The sequence below is a fragment of the Melospiza georgiana genome, chromosome 15 (genome assembly GCF_028018845.1).
Source record: "Melospiza georgiana isolate bMelGeo1 chromosome 15, bMelGeo1.pri, whole genome shotgun sequence".
Taxonomy (NCBI): domain Eukaryota; kingdom Metazoa; phylum Chordata; class Aves; order Passeriformes; family Passerellidae; genus Melospiza; species Melospiza georgiana.
Genome location: NC_080444.1, coordinates 3313303 through 3334185, shown reverse-complemented (window position 1 = coordinate 3334185; position 20883 = coordinate 3313303). Strand labels below are relative to the sequence as shown.

Below are 20883 nucleotides of genomic sequence, written 5' to 3'. Positions count from 1 at the left end.
CCCAGGCGCCAGCAGCTGTTTTTAGCCCAGAGAAAGTCCAATGTTTTGAGATTTTCTATTTTGAGCAGCAAAGCTGAAGAAGTGGAGCAGCCCCTGACCTCCGGGTGTCTGTGCAGAGCGAGGCAGGCAGCCAGGCAGGGTGGGTGTGGGGCGCTTTCTGCCCCCCAAGGGGGATGTGGTTGTCCCTGGGTCTTCCCCCCACAGCTGCCTCTGTGGCCTCTTGCACGTCGGGCTGTGCTGGAGCCTGTTCCCATGCGATCCCATCTCTGACACTCACAGGGGAGAACGGCCTTTCTGGCTCTGGGATGTCATTCCTGCTTTCCCTCCTGCAGCAAGATCCCACAACAGTCCCCGAGCAGGATGTGGAGTGTTCCATGCCAGACCTACAACCCTTGTACCCTGCTGTGGGTACGTGTGTGCCCTCACAGAGCCCCCATGGCATAGCACAGCTGTCCCAGAGGGGACAGAGAGGCACAGGGCTCGGGCTGGGCTGCTGTGGTGGCACAGCCAGCTCAGCCCAGAGCTGGTGACGCTGCCACGGAGAGGTTTTGTCTCCTCACAGGAGCCATGGAGTCCATCCCCCACACAAGGAGAGTGCTGGGGGGCACAGACATTCATCTGACAGTGGGGAGCGCTCACTCAGCAAGTTGTCACCACACTGCTGTGTGGGGTGGTGCGGGTGGCAAAAGGTGCTGGCGGTCAGTGCTGCTTTCTGGGCTCCCTGCAGGCAGACGCCAGCCCCAGGCACAGGATTTGGTCCCGTTTTATTCAATCCTGCAGTTCCAGAAGCACCTCGAGCTGCACACTGGCACTGCCATCCAGGGCCTGTGGTGTGGCTGGGTGCTGTGAATGCTGAGCAGGGCTGGGGGCCACGTCCCCAGTGTCCCAGCGGGTCCCTAAGAGCGGCGCCGGTGCGGGACGGCCAGGAGCCGGCGGAAGGCAGCTCGGAAGTCCCGGTTGAAGAGGGTGTAGATGAGGGGGTTGACGCTGCTGTTGCAGTAGCCGATCCAGAAGAAGAAGTTGAAGAGGGGCTTGGAGACACGGCAGCCCTGCCCACAGAGAGCCCCCAGGCTGTAGGTGAAGAAGAAGGGGAACCAGCACAGCACGAAGGCGCCCATCACCACAGCCAGCACCACGGTGAAGCGCCGCTCCCTCGCCCTCACCAGCCGCCGGCGGCACAGCAGCACGCTCTGGTGCTGGCTCCGACGGCGCCATCTCAGCATCCCCACACCCGACACCTTTCCGTCACCGCTGGCAGGGCGCGGGGAGCGGGCAGCGAGCAGGGCGGCCGTGCGCCCGGCGGTCAGGCAGTAGATGCGGCAGTACACGGCCACCATGACGAGGCAGGGCACGAAGAAGGAGGCGGCGCAGGAGGCCAGCACGTACCAGGTCTCCTGGCTCAGCTGGCACTCCCGCCCGCCCGGCCGCGGCCGCAGGAGGGGTGGCAGTGCCACCAGGGCCGCTGCCGCCCACACCGCCCCGATCATGGCCCTGACCCTCCGCGGGTCCCGGCGCAGGTTGAGCCGCGCCGCCCGTGTCACGGCCCAGTAGCGGTCAAGGCTGATGGCGCAGAGGTGCCCGATGGACGCCGTGCACAGCAGCACGTCCAGCGCCAGGTACAGGCTGCACCACAGCCCGCCAAAGTACCAGTAGCCCATCACCTCGTTGGCCAGCGAGAAGGGCAGCACGAGGACGGCCACCAGGATGTCTGCCGAGGCCAGGGACACGAGGAAGAGGTTCTGTGGGGCTTGCAGGGCCCGGCTGGTGGAGATGGCCACCACCACCAGAGCGTTGCCCAGCAGCGTGGCCAGCAGGACGGCCAGGGCTGCCAGCAAGATGAGCCCCGTGGCTGCGGGTGAGTGTGGGGCACTGCTGGCGCCGCTGCCGTTACCCGAGGCGTTGGGAAGGGCGCTGCCCGGCTCCATGCTGGCCCGGCCCCTCACGCAGATGAAGCCCCATGGGGCTTTCCCCCACCCTGCTCACCGGTCCCGGAGTGGCTGTGGGCGCAGTCCCAGAATCGCTGAGTCCCTGGGGGTTCTCCTGGCTGCCACCACTCCTGCACTGACCCAGTCTGGTGGCGAGGTCGTCCTGGCCCGGTGGTTGCCCGGCTGGGCATGCAGGACAGCAGCGGGGCCAGGAGCACCGAGAGGCTCCCACGGCAGCGCTGCTGGCTCTGCTGGTCCCAGTCCGGAGGAGGGCGGGCGGGAAGGAGGGAGGGAGGGAAGGGTGGGCCGATATCACTGGCAGGAACCCAAACATCTGTGGGCAGTGGGAGAAGCTGTTATTGCCATTTAAAGGGCTCCCTTCAGGGTCACCACGGCAGGAGAGCTCCAGCCACGCGTGCCAGGGTGCCCGGTGGTGCAAGGGCACTGCAACCCAACCATCCTGAATCATCATCCTGCTGATCCCAGCTCAGCAGCACCAAGCAGCCCAGGACCTTGCTTGGCTGTCCCGTGCTGTGCCTCGATCACTGATATGCTGCTGTGGCACACAGTGGGGTGCTTTGGACCCTGCCAGCTCAGCCCTTTGGGCACAAGGTGGGGGGAAAGAAGATGCTGCTTGTGACAGCTCAGTACAGGTGGCTACAGAGCTCGGGGTTTAGCTGTGGCATCATCACCATGTGCCCCACAGCACGAGCTGAGTGTTTGGTGTGTCCCCAGCACCAGCTGGGCTGAGCAGTGATGGTGTGAGGGGTACCTGTGACAGAGGGAGGACCCAAAGAGACACACACAGGGGTGTCAGCACTCCCCCTTTATTAGACACAGCTGAGCAGGGACAGGGGACACCAGGGGCCGCAGGAGCAGCAGCCCGGGTGAGCACTGCCAGCTAGAGCCGTGTGGCACCGTGCGGGAGCGGGCGAGGGGAGCCCACCCGCGTGCTGGGGCTGGGCATCTCCTCGGGGTAGGAGAGGGCAGGGTTGTCCAGCCCCAGCCTGGCCTTGTCGCGGGGAGCGCCCTCGGGCTCCTCCCAGCCCTCGGGGCTGCGGCAGCGGTCGGTGCAGCACAGCGTGGCCTGGGTGATGACACGGTCCAGCGGCTGCAGCGAGTGCATCCAGGCCGGGAGGAAGTCCCAGGTCTGCAGCCACTTGGGCAGGCGCCCGGGGCTGTGCGCCTGCAGCGCGTTCACCAGCCCCACGAAGAAGAGGAGGGCGAGGAAGGGCGCGCCCACCCCCACCAGCGCCCGCCAGCCCGCCATGGAGATGCCGAAGATGAGGGAGGGCAGCAGGAGGAAGCAGATGATGAGGTAGAGCACGGCAAACCAGCGGTACTTGGCCGTGCGCTCGCCCAGCGCCTTGGCCATGCGGATGGGCAGGCGGGTGAAGGGCAGCGGGTACCACAGCAGGATGCCCGAGATGTTGAAGAAGAAGTGGCACAGAGCAATCTGCAAGGATGGCATCCCCATCAGGCCGGGCACGTGGGCATCCCCCAGCCTCTCCCCTGCTTGCTGACCCCATCCAGCCCATCCACAGCCCTGGACTGACTGTACCTGGAAGGAGCTGGCCAGCTTGTCCCCAGGGCTGGCCAGGGCAGCCAGGATGGCAGTGGTGGTGGTGCCAATGTTTGAGCCCAGGGTCAGTGGGTAGGCACGCTCAATGCTGATCACCCCCAGGCCTGTGGGAGAGGCACCCTGTCACTCCTGGCAGTGCCATCCCCATGCTCTCCCAGGTAGGCCCAGCTCCTTTTGTCCCTCTGAGTGCTTTAGCACCCACAGGCCAGGGGATGGCACATGGCAGGGCATGAGGAGTGGCTGGGACTCACCGATCAGGGGTGTGATGGCCGAGGTGAAGACAGAGCTGCTCTGCACCACGAAGGTCATCCCAGCACCCACCACCATGGCGAAGTACCCGGTGAGCCAGCTGAGCGGGTGTGGCAGGTCTGCCAGGGCATGGCCAGGGCATGGACACAAACAGGGACATGGCCACGGCCACATCAGGCCTGGGGGCCAGGGGCAGCCAGGGACGGGTCTGAGGATGGCAGGTGGAGATGGGCATGGGTGGCCCATGGGTGGCATGTGGTCCCCATCCTACTCACCAGTGTTGATGACCTTCTGGATGGCTTTGGCCACCTGCCCCTTGAGCAGGGAGTTGAGGAGTTTGACCAGGAGGATGAGGCAGGTGCAGAGCACGACAAGGGACCCGGCCAGCAGCACCAGCCCCACGGCCAGGTCGGGCAGTGGTGTGTCGGTGAAGAGGTGCTCACCTGCCCCACAGCACGGCTGGACAAGGGGCTGGGGCTGGCCCGGCCCCGCTCACAACCTGCCCCCGCAGGCAGCCCCACACCTGGACCCCAGTGCAACATCTCCCAGCCCTCTCCAATACTTCTCCATCACACATACAACCCCCAGCCCCACTTGCACCTCTCCAGCCCCATGCCCTGTGCCCCAGCCCTGCCCAAGCCCTCCACAGCCACTCACACTTCTTCCTGGTGACGTTGTGAAGGACCTCAATGCCCTTAGTGCTGCAGTGCCCGGGAGATGTGCAGTTTGGGGGTGTCCCAAGCCCCACAGAGGCCATCTGCAGGGAGAAGGTGGGCTACAGCTAGCTCCAGTGCCCTCCAGCCCTTGCCCACCACCCATCCTCTGTGGGAGTGTTTGGTGGCCCCAGCAAGGCCACGGGCCCCTCACCTGTGGGGTTGCAGGGCCACACCAGACGCGGATGAGGCTCCGGTTGCGCAGGCTCTCGTCCCCTGTGGCGATGCCCGTGATCACAGACTTGTCCAGCTGCAACAACACACGGTTGGAGAGGCCACCTGGGGGCCAACAGCACCCTCAGGCTGGGGACATCTTCACTGGCATGGGGACACCACTGCCAGCCTGGGGACACTGGGATACAACCGCCATCAAAGGGACACCAGTGCTGGGGACATCACCACCAGCCTGGGGCATCCATAACAGCTGAGGAGACCTGGATGATGAGCTTGGTGAAGGGCTCTGTGATGATCTTCAGCAGGTCGGGGGCATCTTTCCCGCTGCGGATGTTGAAGGTGGCCACAACCAGGCGGGTGACGTGGTGCAGGTACCCACTGACCACCTCCAGCGGCAGCAGCACCAGCACTGACAGCCAGTTGAAGCAGTCGTGCACCGTGGCACCAGCGAAGGCCCTGTGCAGCATGACGGAGCTCGTGGGTGTGAGGTGGTGCTGAGGAGCTGCCCCCAGCCCCAGCAGTGTCCCAGCAGTGTCCCCTGGGCCATGCAGCTCTCACCGTTCGAACTCGCTGCGGTCACCAGCCTGCATGAGGGCCACGATGGTGTTGGTGACCGAGGTGCCGATGTTGGAGCCCATGATGATGGGGATGGCAGAGCGCACCTCCAGCACTGCAGACAGACAGACAGTCCTGCTAGCTTTGCACGGCCCGGCTCGGGGTGAGCCCAGCCAGCCATCCTCTCCCTCGGCCTCAGGTCCCCAGCAGCCTCGTGGGCACACTCACACCCTGAGGAGACCATGCTGACGATGATGGAGGTGGAGGTGGAGGAGCTCTGCACCAGCACGGTCACCAGGATGCCCACCACCAGCCCAGCCACTGGATTGGAGAGGATGGCGTTGTCCTTGAAGATGTCCCCTGCCACTTTACCTGTAAGGGAATGTGAGTGCAGGCTGCTGGCTCTGCCAGTGGCACCAGGTTCCCGGGCATCCCTGCCACCCTACTACCTCCAGCCAGCTGGAAGGCAGAGCTGAGCACGTCCAGAGAGCACACGAAGAGATACAGGAACCCAAACATCAGGGGCACCTTTAGAAGGGAGACACAGAAGGACTGGACCCTGGCCCAGCACCCGAGCTCTGTGCAAGACAAGAGAGAGTGTTAAACTCCTGCCACTCTCATGGCTCCTGGCAGCCCAGGGCTCATGTCCCCAGCTATGCCACCTGGCCCAGGGTCCCCTCCATCTCCTCCCACCCTGGAGTGCCTTGTGCCAGCTGCCCCATTGCCCCTCAGCTCTTCCCACATCCTCCCAGGACACTGAGGGTCTCCATCAGCACTCCCCTCCCAACCTGGCACCCCACAGTCCTGGCACCCCAGGCGCCTCTGTCAGATCTCTGGGGTGTTCCCCAGCCCAGGTGCTGTGAGACCCCCACGCCCCTGGGGTCTCACCTGGCCTCTGCAGCTCGTCCAAGCCCAGGCAGTGTCCCTGCCAGGGGAGCGCGTCCAGCTCGAAGCGCTCGCGGCCCTCGCGCAGGCGCCCGGGGGAGCCGGGGCAGGGGAAGCCGTGCTCAGGGCAGGGCACGGCGCTGACCGTGAAGGGGCACCCGTGGGCACCGGGCAGCCGGTGCAGGGCTGGGGAGAGACAGCAGCTGTGTTACAGCACAGTTACCTCCCTGCAGAGCAGGGCCCAGCACTGCCTGGGACAGCACCTGGCCAGAAGCAGAGCTGAGGAAGAGGAGGAGGAGGAAGAGGAGGAGGAGGAGGGCTGGGGGCACCTACCTTGGGGGCTGGGGCAGTAGGCAAACTGTGGCCCGTGCACAACCCTTCCTCCCCGCACCGGGCAGCGCCCGGGCAGGACGGGGCTCTCGGTCCGGTAGGGCAGCATGGCTCCTGCTGAGGCTGAGCAGAGGTGGCTGCGTGTCACCACAGCTGTGCCGCACCAGCTGCCACGTCCCCCCAGATCCCTGCAGTGCTGGCACCGCTGAGGAGCACCATGCCATCATCTGTTGGGCCGCCAGCTGCTGCTGTGCCACCCCAAGGGCAGGCAGGGCAGGCAGGGCAGGCAGGAAGGGGACTCCTCCTGCCCAGGGCCCGGCTCACCTGGGGCTGGCCGGGCACTCAGGGCAGTGCCACTTCCACATGCCACATCCACGCGTCCCTCCAGCGAAGTGGCCTGTGGGGCACCACGGCCCTTTATACACAGGCCAAGAGCAAAGTCTAAGGAGCCCCGTGTCGCCCCTCGCCTCCGCTGGCTGCTCACCTCCTCCCCAGAAATTCCTGCAGTTAATGGGTAACCCCCACCACATCCTGGTCAGCCAGGGCGGGATGGGGCACGTGCCCCCGGGGTACCGGGGCACTCCTGGGCTCGGGGTGAGCTCAGTGAGCTCAGCTGCCGTGGGGATGAGCAGAGCCGGGCACTGCTGGGGCCCAGAGCCCAGGAGGTGATGCTGGAGGAGCCTCAGCTCTCCATCATTTGGTGCCAGGTGGTTCATCCACTGCATGAGAGGAGGAGGAGGAGGAGAAGGGCTTGATGCTGGTGCTGATGGGGTGTCACAAACCGGAGGTGAGGCCATGCTCACCTCAGTGCCACCACAGCATCAGCCGTGAGGGATCAGCTCTGCCCAGGGCACAATGGCCTGACTCCCAGGGCATTGGAGATGGTTGATGCCAACACCAGTATGATCAATCCCCATGTCCTGCCACTGGTGGTGATGGTGGCACACAGCCAGGCTCACTGTGGGGCTGAGGGCTGTGTGGGGCAGCGCCTTCATCCCCCTGGCACCACATCTTCCCTGGCACCACATCTCCCAGCATGTGCAGTGGGTGAGCAGGAGAGGAGCGAGGCCAGTGCTGCCGTCACCACCTCCTTGGCCCTGTTTATCATTACCTGCTGCTTACACACCTCCAGCCAAGTTTCCATCCACCCACAGGACACACAGCAAGCTCATGTCCACAGGGGACAGACAGTGGCCAAAGGCTCCTCCAGCCCTGTGCCCGTGGGAGTGGGCACAAAGGGGTGTTCAGTTGCCACATCCCCATTTCCCCAGGATGAAGCACTGCCAGAACTCATTACCATGATGAGCCAGGTGCAAATGAAAGGAAAGATCCCTTGGGTACTGCAGGGCACTCAGGGACAGCCTGGGGACACCTGTGCCACTGCTGGAGCATCACTGAGCCACCTGCACTGCGTCACAGGCTGATGGAGCCGGATGCCCGGGAGGTGGCACAGCAGGGGACGTGTCCTGCCTCCGCAGGGCCTGGGGACCCTTCTGCCCAGGGGTGCAGCTGGTGTGCCATGGGCTGGTGTCCCTGGTGTCCGCACTTGCCCCGTGCCCGGGGGCTCTTGGCCAGCTGCCCCCACAATCATTAACCCAGTGAGGCCCTGGCAGCTCTGGCTGTCACTCATTGACAGGGTTGGGGCTGAAGTCCTTGGCCATGCCGGCCCTGCAGCTTCCCCTGCTCCACCAGCAGCGCTGGGTAAACAAGCTCCTGGCACTGCCCCTCGCTGCCAGTCAGGGTGGCACTGGAGCCCAGGGCTGGCCCAGCTCTGCCATGGCCCTGGGAAGGCTCTGTGGGGAGAGGAGGGTTGAGGGGACATTGCTGCTGGGAAAAGCACAATCCAGCCCTGATGGCAGAGGAAGGACAGAAAGGAACCTCCAGGCAATGCTCTTTATTTCCCCTGGTTCCACAGCACAGACAGAACTGAGCAGCATCACAGAGACACAGGAGGGCTCTGACTAAGGCCACAGGGCTGCGGCTGGCGGTGGCAGCATAGGGCTGGGTGGCCATGCCCCCATCTCTGGGCAAGCCTGCGGGCCCTGGGTCACCCCTCTGCCTCTGGCCAGGCAGTGGTGGTGCAGTGGTTACCCAAGGCACAGCCAGGAGGGGCTCTGGCAAGGATGGAGGGATCTCCTGGCTGTTGTTGGGGGAACATCTCCATTGCAGATTCTGTCTGGGACCTCTGCGGACACCGGGCTGCTGGGCATGGGGACCAGCAGTGCCCAGCCAGGACTGGCAGATGGAGGCTCCAGGCTCCTGGCAGGAATGACAGGCTGGGCACACGCTGGGACCGGCACACCAGGCTGAGGTGCTCACGCCCAGGGCTGCTGCATTCTGCTGGCACCAAGCAGAGCTGTCCTGCAGGCTGAGCACCCACACCCCAGTGGGGATGGGGCAGGGGAGATGGGGATTTGCTCCTGCCTGTCCCTCAGCAGCCGCCCACACAGGATCTCCGGCGGGGAGGGGGAGGAGGAGGAGGAGGAGGAGGAGGAGGAGGAGGAGGAGGAGGAGGAGGAGGAAGGCTTTTTTGGCACCATCTGCTGGCTCTGCCTCTGGCTGCCCGGGGCAGGAACCACGTACCCTGCTCCAAGCAGTGCTGCTGTGGCAGGATCAGGCCACGCTCACGCAATGCAGACGTAACAGCCTGCCCGGGGCACAGCCTGGCAGGGCCACGCTCACCCTCCCCAGCAAGGGTGGACTTGCAAATCAACAACGGGGCAGCCCCGTTCCCACGGGGCCAGGGCTGCATCTGGCTCTGAGCTCGGGGCACAAGTTCTGCTGACCCTGCCTGCCCACAGCACTGCAGCTCAGGACTGGAGCCTGCCTTTCCTCCCCACCCAGCCTGTCCATCCTGCACACCCTGCAGCTGGAAGGGAGCTTTCCCCACCCAGAGAGCGAGCGGGGCTGTGTGACACAGGCAGGATGTGCTGGGCAGGGCAGGGGCACTGGGCAGGGCAGTGCCAGGGACGTTGCAAAGTGCTTTGCAACGAGGGTTCAGACTATGTACAAGAGTCCCTTGGTGTGCACCGGGATGTGGCCCCACAGCGGGGCATGGCAGCTGCTCAGCCGCTCACAGGACACGACGTGACAGCGTGGGACAGGACGTGGATGGATCTGCAGTCTGGGCAGTGTCAGCGGTGCAGGGCAGGGGCTGTCGGGCCCCTCTCGAACCCTGGCATGGCCTGGGGGTGCCACACGCCGGGTGTGGATGTGCAGCAGCACTCATCAGAGCTTGTGGTCCAACGAAGGCTGAGCCAGAGCGGGCTCTTCCTGAGGGCAGCTGCTTCCCTCAGAGCCAGCCTGAGGGGCACTGGGCTGCTGTGACCCCTCACAGGCACTGCTGTCCTGCACGGGGAGCTGGAGGAAGTCGGGCAGGACCAGGTCCTCCTTAGAGAGCAGCCCACGCTGGTCGTTGGCCCGGCAGCTCTGGGCACGGTTCAGCAGCTCCACCAGCCCTGGGGAAATGCAGATCATGCACCTGAGCCAGGCACTGGGGCTTTGTCCCAGCACCTCAGCTGCCCTCTCCACCTGATATGACCCTGAACGTGTCCCAGGCACAGCACTGGCATCTTCTCCCCGCTCCACACCAGACCCCAAGTCCCCACAGCCCATTCCCATCTCAGTGGGACCCTGCAGCCATCCCCAGCACACCAGGAGGGGCTCTGCATCCCTCAGCCCGTGCTTTGCCCCAGCCCCTCAGCATTCAGACATGCCAGCTCTCACCTTCCAGGTCGTACGTGCGGCGGTTGAGGTTCATGGCAGCTGAAGACTGAGGCCTGGAGAAGGAGGAGGGCATCTCCCATCGTGTGTCAGGCTCTGCTCCTGTTGGGCTCCCCTCCTGCAATGAGCAGCCCAGGCCTCAGCCACAGGCAAGGAGGCACCACAGCCTGGGCTGCGTCCCCATCGCCCTCCCACAGCCTGGCTCCTGCCCTGGCACCACTGCCCAGCCCTGTGGCAGGTGCTGGGGCCACAGCAGGGCCCAGCTTCCCTGTGGAGCATGACAGCAGCTGAGAGGGCATCTCTGACCAGGGCTGGTGGGATTTGATGCTCACCTCACTCCGGAGCAGAGAGGAGGCAGCCGCAGCCTCAGCGCTCCCCATCACTCGCACGTCTGCAAGGGAAGGGACGCTCAGGGCCCCATTCCAGCATCCTGGTGCTGGCCAGGCAGGGACAGGATGGACCCTGTCCCATGGCCAGCAGAAAACAGCCTGACCCTCTGGGTGCCCTTCAGGGTGATGTGGCTTAAGGGGACATAGTTTGGAGGACACTTTACCTGCTGGTGTTTCCAAGACAAGTTTCTGAGCAGACACTGTGCTGACCAGCTTCTCCAAGTCCAGGGTGGCTGGCTCACCTTGCTGCAACAGGAACAGCAGCCAGTGTCACACTCACTGTGGCACGGAAAGGCAGCCAGGCTGAGGACCCGTCTGGTCAGGAAACACCCCCTGGTCCCTCCCAGCACAGAGCAGGATGTCACAGCCCATCCCAAAACAGGGATTGTAGGAGCTCACAGGCACACAGCGCCGCTCCCCACTGCCTGCTGAGAGCCAGCAGCCCCTGGCCTGACCCCAAACGCAGGGTTCCCCCAAAGCAGGGGGCTGGTCGTGCCCCCAGGCTCCTCACCCTGCGCAGCAGCGCCTGCTCCACGCTCACGCCGTACTTGCCCAGCACGGGCTGCAGCGCCTCCCGGATGCGCTTGGTTGACTTGGCTGTGATGCGGATGGTCTTGTTGAGGGAGGAGATTTCCAGGCTGCAGAGGGGGACAAGAGGTGGCTGCAGGCAGGGGCAGAGCCAGGGCACGCGGGACTGCCTGGGGGACTGGGTTTGAGGCACTGTGCGTGGCCAACAGCATCAGCCCCAAAGCTCCCTGTCACAGACATCTTTTATGAAAAGTCCTTTCTTTAGGATTTTTCCTCCTGAGAAGCTGAGAGGCTTCAAGAACAAAATTTAAACAATGCTTATCTGCTGCTGTGAAATGCAACAAGTAGATCTTTGATTAGCCCATGTTAATTGTTTTTAATTAACAGCTAATCACAGTCAGCTGACTCGAACAAAGAGTCCGAGCCACAAGCATTTGTAATCATTCTTTTTTCTATTCATAGCCGGCCTTCTGATGAAATCCTTTCTTCTATTCTTTTAGTATAGTTTTAATGTAATATATATCATAAAATAATAAATCAAGCCTTCTGAAACATGGAGTCAGATCCTCATCTCTTCCCTCATCCTAAGACCCCTGTGAGCACGGTCACAGCTCCCACTCACTCAAAGCTTATCCTGTTCTCCAGCTTCACCTCCTGGTCTGCCAGCACGGAGCACTCCTGGTCCAGCACCAACGCTTTCTGCAGGACACAAACCATCAGGAGAGAGCCAGCACAGTGGTCCCGGCACAGGGATGGCTTGGCTGGCACAAACCCTGCTCCCCCCTGCCGGCCCTACCTGCTCATTGCCCACCAGGAACACCTTGATGTCGGGCAGGCTGAAGCCGCGCTTCTCGCACAGCCCGGCCAGCATGTCCCGGATGGAGTGGCCGGGCCGGACAGAGGCCAGCGAGGCCGTGCCATCGGGCAGGTACACACAGCAGTACTTCATGGGCTTGCCTGGCAGCTCCGCCTCGCTGCCCCCCAGGCTCTTCTGCTGGCCCTGAGGGAGGGATGTGGCAGGATGAGCCCAGCCAGCGGCAGCGTGGTGCCCTGGCAGTGCCGTGGTGCCCACTCACCTCCGTGCAGGGGCTGGTGGCTGTGCTGGCCGAGGACAAGAAGCCGAGGTCCAGGCTGGCTGAGGAGTTGAGTGAGCCCTGGGACTCCCTCCACAGCATGGCGCTCCTGCTGCCTTCTCCCCCCTCTAGGACAGACAGAGGGACGGTGGTGGGGACATGAACAGCCCTGAGGCCCCTCTGTGCTGCTGAGCAGAGCACCCACCTGCCCAGGAGGGCTCCCGCCGCTCTCCCTTCCTGAAGGAGCGCTGCAGGCTGCGGCTGGCACTGCTGCCCGCCGTCTCCACGCCCAGGGGCAGCGACTTGCCCAGCTTCAGCTTCGTCTTCTGGGGTGAATTAAGCAGCATCTCAGCATGGCAACACCTGAGGGTCCCCCTTCCCTTTCCCTGGTGCCCTGGCTGCTTGTCTGTGCCCAGCCTGGGGCTGAGCAGCAGGGAGGGGACCCAGCACCTTGGGGATGTGTCCCCATTGCCCTTTGCCCCTGACTCACCTTGCTGAGGTCAGGAGGGGGGCTGCTGCTGCGGGAGTGGGGCCGCAGGTCAGGCAGGGGCTGGCCCTGGCTCTCTGCCCGCAGGCAGGCCTGGTACAGGGGGGATTTCACAAAACGTGTGTAGCTGTCAAACTTCATCAGGTTGAAGATCTGGAAAGGGAGGATGTGTGTCCTTCAGAGCCCTGCACAGCTCCAGGCTCCGGGCACTGCCCCATGGCACAGCCCCATGGTGACAGCAGTGATGCTGTGTGACGTGTGGGGTGGTCCCACAGCCGCCCCATCCTGTGGGTGCTGCCTCACCTGGAGCTGCTGGATGCGAAACATGTCTGGGGAGGGGGTGGCCAGCATGTCCTCCCCAATCCAGGCCTGCTTGTCAATGTTCACAGGACTGACCGAGTGGCTGGAGAGGAACTCATCGTAGATGCGCCGTGCCTCCTGGGCCAGCTGGGGGGACAGGAGGCCAGGCTGGGACCAGCAACCCCCTCCTCTACGCCACACCAGGGGAGCCCCTGCTCACCCCACAGAGACACCTGAGCCCTGAAGAACCAACCTGCCCTGGGACCAGCTCAGTACCCGGATTTCAGGACCGAGCTCTGGGCACAACACAGCAGTGTCTCCACAGAGGCACAACCTGAGGAAGGAACCATCCCCTGCAGCCACCTGGCTCTGCCCCATGATCCCCTGTCTAGCTCTGCCCTTGGTCTTGTTTGTCTCCCCAGAAACACTCTCCACCCTCTGGCAGGGGAAGCACATCCTGCTCTGTGGGGCAGGCAGTCCCAGCTGTGGCTTTTCAGATGCACATCACATTCATCTCCTTATTCCTTCTGCAAGAGCCCCCAGCCTGCTCAGCCCCCCAGAAGAGGGGTCTGCCAGGACCCCTGGACAGCTCTGCCCACATCCCTCCCAGCAGCTGTGAGCAAAGCTGCCCAGAGCTGGTACCTGCTGCGTGTCACTGGCTGGGATCTGCTGGAAGCGCTCACATGCCTGCCAAAAGTAGACATTTTCAGCACTGAACTCCTTCTTGAGGAACTCCTGCAGGGCAGAGAGAGCTGCTGGCCTGGTGGCACCGTGCCTGTGGGACAGTCGGTGTCCCAGGGTGGACGGGGAGGGGCTGAGCTCTGGGCTGTGACACTCACAGTGAAGTAGGTGACAGCCACACGGTCCTGCAGCAGCGTCTCGAAGGATTCAGCCCAGCTGACCACAGAGCCCTGGGTGGATCCACACGAGGCTGGTGGCCCTGGCAGGCTGTTCACACTGTGGTTGCTGCCACGGGCCCGGGAGGCATTCAACTCTAAAAGAGAAAAAGTGTCACTTCTGGCTGTGTCCCTGTCCCCCAGTGCCACCCCCCAGCACCAGCAGCCTCCACCTGCCCCATCTGCATCAGACCTGGTGAGGGCTGGGCAGGGAACATGAGGAGCACCACCGTGGCATCCTTGGAGGATTGAGCACCAGGATGACACAGCTGGCACTTCCTGGCATGACAGCTCTCCCTGCCAGGGCTGGCAGTTGTGCCCACCCTGGGTGTCACTGTGACTCCACCCGTGACTCATCTCCTGGGGTAAGACAGCCATGGGGAAAGCAGAGTGGAAGGGGACACAGAGGGCACACAGAGTAGAGGGAAGCTTGGAAGATGGGCCGAGGTGCCTGAGCCCACTTTCTCTACTCCTCTGGCCAAGATGAGGGACAAACCCAGCATGTGGAGGGCACAGAAAATGTCATTTCCAGCTCCCAACCCTGAGGAAACCCCAGGGTTTGGGGAAACCCAGGGTGACCATGTGCTCACAAAGATGGAAGTTCCCAGGGGCAAGCCCAGCTTTGGAACTGGTTTGACTGGTGTGCAGCTGAAGCAGGGGGTCATTAACAAGAGAAGATGAGGCTATGGAAGCAGTGCTGTCCTGGCAAAGCTGGCAGGAACAGAGGAGGTGTGTCAGGCTGCTCCTTTGCCAGGCCCCCTGTACTTATCCTCCTGGTGGGCTAAACCACGAATAAATGGGGCCAATAGAGCTAAATAAACCATTTGAGATATCCAGTGCACAATCAGACCGACAGACAGACAGAGACTCCCTTAGGGAACCTGGGCCTGGCTGGTACCCAGGTTCTCCTTGCCCCAGGAAGCCACTCAGCCCCCTGCACCCCAAAGTGCCAGCTGAGCATCCAGAGGGAGGGACAGGCATCAGGGGCCGTGTGGGAGGGATGGGGGGACATGGCCAGTGCTGGGCAGAGGGCTCAGCCCTGCACCCTCCCATGGCACAGCCTGTGCTGACACAGGACCTCACTGCCTGCTGGCACCCCCTGCCTGTGGGCTTCCCCCTCCCCTGAAGGGGATGCTGGGCTCCTGTCCCAGGGCAGAGAGCAGCCTTACCTCCATCTGACACGGCCGGGCCCTGTGGGAGTGGAAAGAAGAGAGGTCAGAAGGGCTGCGTGGCATTGCTGGCCCGGTGGAGTGGCAGCAGCACCAGGGCAAGCCCAGCTGAGCCCAGAGAGAGAGGCACTGCCAGCAAACACTGCTCTGGTGTTACCTGCCCTGTGGCAGGGGCAGACACAGCACTTCCAACCCAGGGCAGCGAGCAGAGACCTACAAAGGGGGCACAGCCTTTCTCCTAGCCCTCCATGGCCCAGGGCCAGGCCAGCAATTGGGGAAGGGCAGCTGCTATCAGATGTAACCTGCCACCCAAACAAGAAGGGAGGAGAGAAGCAGCCTCCACGGCACAGGAAGAGGAGGGGAGGAGGGGAGGGAAGGAAGGAAGGACAACCACAGCCCCAAGCAGGCAAACTGCCTGTTCCCTCCTTCCCTGGAGCCTGGAGCTACCGGAGGAGATGCCCAAAAGAAGGGACCAGGTGCTGCCAGTGCAGGGCACAGCAGGACGGGGTGTGTGTGCCACCCCAGACAGCAGCCCTGGGGTGGAGTGGCCAAACAGGGAGATGGGCAGAGCCTCCATGGCCAAAGCCCAGCCACGCACTCGCTGCAGGGTGCTGTGCCTCATCCCCTGCTTGGGGCCACTGAAGGGCTGCCCACATTGCAGTGATGCCCATGGAAGGGGTGCCCACATTCCATGATGCCCCTGGAAGGGGGTACCCACATTCCATGATGCCCCTGGAAGGGGTGCCCACATCCCAGTGATGCCCCTGGAAGGGGTGCCCACATTCCATGATGCCCCTGGCCCAGCTGGCCGTGCCCCCCACACAGCTCCCGATTGTCTCCATCCCAGACCCACCATCCCAGCCCTGCCTCTCGCTGCCACCCCACCCCACATTCCTCTGCCATGTCCCTTACCCCGGTCCCACGTCCCTCTCTCCTGCCAGCTCCTTGCTCCTCCCCATCCATCCCTGCTGCCCGCATCCACACGGACACCAGCGCTGCTGACTCCTGTGACCCCATCCGCATCCCCCTGTCCACCACCCAGTGCCACACATCCCCTACCACGCTGCCCAGCCTCACACACCCCTGCTGCTCACCGCCCCGGCCCCACACGCGTTACCCACCCCGGACACCGCTGCCTGCCCTAAACCCTCCACAGCTCCGCCTGCCTGGGATGCCCATCCTGCCCTTCCTGCCCAGGAGCCCCGCACCTCCCACCTGCCGGTTTCCCGACTCCACACATCGCTCTGTGTGCCCGTTATCCGCTCCGCACCCTCTGCCCGCCCGCTCCGCGCTCCCGGTACCGAGTCCCCGCCGCGCCGCCGGCCGGGGCAGCCCCGGGGGATGGGCACGGGCGCCCCGGGCACTCACCATGCGCCCGTTGTGGACCACCAGCAGTTTGCCCTTGCCCTGCATGCCTGGCTCGGCCCGGCCCGGCCCGGCCCGGCGCGCTACGGGCGCGGCCCGCGGCCCCGCAGCATCCCCGGCCGGCGGCGCGGCTCTCCCGGCCCGGCCCGGCCCGGCGCTCCCGGCACCGCCACACTACCGCTTTCGGCTCCCACAGGAAGTGTCACCATGGGAACCGAGACCGCAGCGGGGGGAGCGGGGCCGCCCGCCCGCCCGCCCCGCGCCGCCGGCACCGCCCCGGCGGACACCGGCCCCAGCCCCGGGCCGGGAGCCGCCGCTGCGCCTCCGTGCCCGTGCCCGTCTCCATCTGCATCCGCATCCGTTATCCCAGTCCCATCTGCATCCCCGTTTCCCGTCCCCATTCCCATCTGCATCCCTGTTTCCCATCCCCATCCCATTCATTCCCCATCTGCATCCACATCCGCGATCCCGGCTCCATCTGCGTCCTTGTTTCCATCCCCATCCCTGTCCCTGTCTCCATCCACATCTACATCCGTGACCGCATCCCCATCTGCATCCCTGTTCCCAAACCCATCCCAGTCTCCATTCCCAGCTCGGCTGGGGTCACCAGCCCTTTGTCCCCTCCCCGCAGCCTCCCGGCCATCACATCACCCCGGGGAAGGGGCTGCAGGGGCAGGGGGACATCAGCAGGCCCAGCCTGGTGCCACCAGCCTGGTGCCACTTGCCCTGGTCACAGAGGGTGTGGGGCTGGCCCCAGTGACAGCGTTTGGGGGGGGCTGCCTGTGCTGTGCGTGCCAGCAGAACCTGGCAGGGAGGAGCAGTGCGCGTGCAGCTTGGAGTCACCAAAGTGATGCCTAAGCAGTTTTGCCCATCTCCTAAGGTCGGGGTTCCATGTTGATCAGCAACCACAAACCAGTGGAGGATATTTTGGGTTATTTGTTAGGAAATCTCAGTAACTAAGAGCGCAGGATAAACCGCAGAGCACCATGGCAACCCGCTCAGGGAAATGCTAATAACGGGGATGTAAGGTGGGTGATTAACCTAGCAAAAGCAGAACCCTAACATTAAGTTGGGTGCAGATCTATGCAGAAAAAAAATGAAGCTTTCCCACCGTGAGCAGGCAGAAAAGCAGAGCACTATAAGGAGCCAGAGGGCTGGCAGGGTCTCTGGGTGAGGGGAACAAAGGGTGGCACCTCTGGCTGCCCCTCTGCCCCCTGCCATGCACGGAGCAGCAGCGGGATGAGGGGTGATCGTGCTGCTCCCCTCTGCTTTGTTGGAGTGTGGCTGTGTTGTTTGGCTTGGCTTTGCCACCAGAGTTATAAATAAAAATGTCTCTCCAAGAGTGCGTGACTCACGGTCCTCACCACAAGGACAACCTCTCTGCTGGGAAACCTGATCTGAGGATGGAACTGCAGCATGCAGGAATCAAAGACATTGCTTAATTAATGCACTTAATCCAAACGGAGAACAGATGAGCCCCTCACCCCACCTGGGCTGGGGGTGGGCTGCTGGAGAATGTGTCTGAGCCCCTCTGGTCCTGTGTCATCCCCAAGCTCCAGCTGCTGCCAAGCCAGCCTCAACCTGCTCCAGGGCCTGGTGGTTTCCCTTGGGCAGCACTGGGGAGCTGTGGCAGGCGCTGACGTGGCCCCGAGCAAGCTCAGCAATTTCCTCTGCCACCCTGCAAGGGGACAGCTTGGTGTTGCCTCCATGTGGGGTATCCCAGCGTGTGGAGCTGTGCCAGCCCTGTGCCTGGGCACGGCACCCTCCGTGGGGAGGGGGATGGCCTGTGCCCCAGCCCGGGGGACCTGGCTTATCCCGGGGGTAGGCGACGGCGGGGCGACAGCTGGCTGGAGGATTTGCCGAGGGCATTATTTAACACTGTGGGTAAATGGAGGAACAGCAGCTAATTCCGGAGCCCGTAATCCTCTTCCTCCCCCGGGAACAACGGGGAGCGTGCCAGTCACGAACCCACCGGCGGGCCCCGGGGACGAGCCCCCGGCAGCTCCCCAGGCGGTGCCGCGGGCCGGAGCCACTCCCGGACCATGGGGGATGTGCAGAAGGTAAGCGGGGTCCGTGACATCCCCCCGGCTCCAGGGGGGAGCACAGCACCAGCCCTCAGTGCCGCCAGGAGGGGCTGGCAGAGCAGGGCTCTGCCTGGGGCACGGCCTTACTGCGTGCCCAGGAGCTGGGAGTGTGGTCCCACACCCGGGGAGGGGGGAATTGGGGCTGGGCAGATCTGCTGTGGGGCCACCCCGAGCCTGAACACCTTGGGAGCCGGGCCTTGATGCTCGCTCAGGCCATAGACACAAGGTACCAAAGCCAGCCTGCCCAGCTCCCCCCTCCCAAAGAAGGGACCCAGCACCCCAGAGGGCTCCCCCAGCACCCCCTGTCCCCAGGGGCTGCTCTCCGTCATCCAGAGGCTGAAGGGATCCCCGGAGCAGGAGCTCCGCATCGTCCTGCTGGGGCTGGACAACGCGGGCAAGACCACGCTGCTGAAGCGCCTGGCGTCTGAGGAGGTCAGCACCATCACCCCCACACAGGTAGGGGCTGCTGGGGCCACGGGCAGGGCAGAGGGCGCAGGGCACACCCATGCCCTGGGTGACACTGCGGTTTGTGTCCCCACGCAGGGATTCAACATAAAGAGCGTGCAGTCCCACGGGTTGAAGCTGAACGTTTGGGATATCGGGGGGCAGCGCTCCATCCGCCCCTACTGGAAGAAGTACCTGGGCAGCACAGACCTGCTGGTGAGTGGGGCAGGACCCCAGGCCTGTGCAGGCTGTGTGGGCCCCACAGAAGGGCTGTGCAGCCAGGCAAGGAGTCCCTGACTGTCTCTTTTGTCCCCACGGCAGATTTATGTCATTGACAGCGCTGACCAGAAGCGTTTCGAGGAGACAGGGCAGGTATGAGGGGTGGCTGTGGGGTGCTGGGGCTCAGATCTGTATGGCACCAGCTCTGTGGGGATGAGGGGGAAGCAAAGCTGCTCTGAATTATGGGGCAGCGCTGCAGGAGGACTGTGCTGTCCTCAGAGCTCTGAGGGAAGACTCAAGATCTCAGCAGGCAGAGATGCCCCACTCCATGGCCCTGAAGCTCCCCCTGAGCTGGGATGCTCCAAGCACAGGGTGACAGTGCCTGGTGAAAGTGACCCCTCAGTCCCCAGCCCTCACCCTACCCAGCACCCAGTTAGTGATACGGCCAAACAAAAGTTTATGAGCAGCAAATTCAGCTACAAACGCTGGGATTGGAGCTCTGAGAGGGGAAGGTGAGACTCCAAGTGCCAGCCCTGGCTGTTCCGGCACCAGACGGCCGTGTGGGTGTGCCAGACAGCTCGGCACTGCCAGGAGCCTCCTGCAGCTGCCCTTTGCCCAGGGCTTTCGGGGCTGTGAGGATTTCAGTGCTCAAGCAGCCCTGCACGGGGCTCCTGGGCTGATGGAGCTGCAGGAGGTGAAGCTCCTTTGGGAGCTTCTCTCCCTTGGAATGTCAAGATTCCTTATCTGCCATGAGCACCAGAGAGGAGGAATTTGGAGGGCTGAGGTGTCCAGCTCCATGGAGGGGGACAGCAGCCCTGGGAGAAGCTTCTCTCTTGGCAGGAGCTGGCAGAGCTCACGGAGGACGAGTCCCTGACGGGGGTCCCGCTGCTGGTGTTTGCCAACAAGCAGGACCTGGTGACTGCAGCACCTGCAGCTGAAATCGCAGAGGGGCTGAGCCTGCACACCTACCGGGACCGGGAGTGGCAGATCCAGGCCTGCTCGGCCCTATCTGGGGAAGGGGTGCAGGTAGGGATGGGGCCCTGTGGGCTCTGCAGAGCTGGGCCCAGGGCCTGTGCTCACGTCCTTCTTCCCTCCAGGATGGGATGAACTGGATTTCCAGCCAGATCATGAACAGGAAGAAGTGAGAGCTGCCAAGTGCCAGACGGGACTGAGCTGCAGGTCCCTACGCCACGGCCAACCCCTCATGTCCCTCGGCTCCCCCCGAGCCTCGGCTGGGCCCTGAGCCTCAGACTGCCAGGCTCAGATGATTTTCCCATCCAGTGTTCCACAAATCAATCGGCTTCCCCTCTCCCTGCCTCTTGGGCTTCCACGGGCTCCTCACAGCCCCGATCCCCTGCAGCCACCGTGCTATTGGAGGGAAGCACGTGTCCCACCGTGCTGAGGGTGTGCACACCTCAGCATGAGAACCTGCCCAGGACTTGTGCATCCACGCTGCTGTCACACCCCCAGGGGCTGCTGTGACCCACACACTGCCCCGGGCACCCCGGGCACCCCGACACGGCGCTGGCTGCACCGCCAGGCACCCGAGTGTTCTGTCCCCTGTGCTCCCGCAGGATGGGACCGGTGCTGCCCCACGAAAGCCTCAGTTCAGCATTTCTCGCTGGCCAGGGGAGCCCCATGTGCGCACAGGACTCGGGACAAGCATAAAGACAGGACCAGCCACCACCGGAGGGATGTGCCCGGCGCCGCCCAGGGGTCCCCGCACCCTGTCCCTGTTGGTACCACACGCGTTGTGTCCCAGCCGGGGCTGCTGTCGCCGGGCGGAGGTGCCC

The 20883-nt window shown here is 63.7% G+C and overlaps 4 protein-coding genes across 5 annotated transcripts; 1 reads left to right on the top strand and 3 right to left on the bottom strand.

The window, feature by feature from the left end:
- Positions 1-896: 896 nt before the first annotated feature.
- LOC131089984 (alpha-2Db adrenergic receptor-like) lies at positions 897-1925 on the bottom strand. The gene has a single exon (XM_058035041.1). It carries the CDS (start codon positions 1923-1925, stop codon positions 897-899), a length of 1029 nt encoding a protein of 342 aa, XP_057891024.1.
- Positions 1926-2755: 830 nt separating this feature from the next.
- Positions 2756-6684, bottom strand: SLC34A1 (solute carrier family 34 member 1). Its single transcript, XM_058034803.1, has 12 exons — positions 6417-6684; positions 6087-6269; positions 5648-5776; positions 5427-5570; positions 5202-5313; positions 4904-5099; positions 4624-4719; positions 4414-4513; positions 4032-4199; positions 3759-3875; positions 3487-3611; positions 2756-3381 (listed from the first exon to the last, which is right to left on the bottom strand). The coding sequence occupies exons 1-12, from the start codon at positions 6520-6522 to the stop codon at positions 2827-2829; spliced, it is 2031 nt and encodes a 676-aa protein (XP_057890786.1). The 5' UTR covers positions 6523-6684; the 3' UTR covers positions 2756-2826.
- A 1608-nt stretch (positions 6685-8292) lies between these two features.
- Positions 8293-16438, bottom strand: RGS14 (regulator of G protein signaling 14). 2 transcript variants are annotated; one of them, XM_058034690.1, is made up of 15 exons: positions 16347-16438; positions 14979-15000; positions 13753-13907; positions 13556-13648; positions 12917-13060; positions 12617-12766; positions 12332-12452; positions 12130-12254; positions 11850-12053; positions 11676-11752; positions 11037-11163; positions 10690-10771; positions 10469-10527; positions 10140-10254; positions 8293-9871 (listed from the first exon to the last, which is right to left on the bottom strand). In XM_058034690.1, the coding sequence occupies exons 1-15, from the start codon at positions 16389-16391 to the stop codon at positions 9642-9644; spliced, it is 1749 nt and encodes a 582-aa protein (XP_057890673.1). In that variant the 5' UTR covers positions 16392-16438; the 3' UTR covers positions 8293-9641. The 2 variants fall into 2 exon arrangements, with proteins under 2 accessions (XP_057890673.1, XP_057890674.1); XM_058034691.1 differs by having other exon boundaries at positions 12332-12449.
- A 1903-nt stretch (positions 16439-18341) lies between these two features.
- On the top strand, positions 18342-20451 carry LOC131089910 (ADP-ribosylation factor-like protein 3). The gene is made up of 6 exons (XM_058034921.1): positions 18342-18403; positions 18740-18883; positions 18971-19087; positions 19193-19243; positions 19931-20116; positions 20188-20451. Exons 1-6 carry the CDS (start codon positions 18386-18388, stop codon positions 20233-20235), a joined length of 564 nt encoding a protein of 187 aa, XP_057890904.1. The 5' UTR covers positions 18342-18385; the 3' UTR covers positions 20236-20451.
- Positions 20452-20883: the final 432 nt, after the last annotated feature.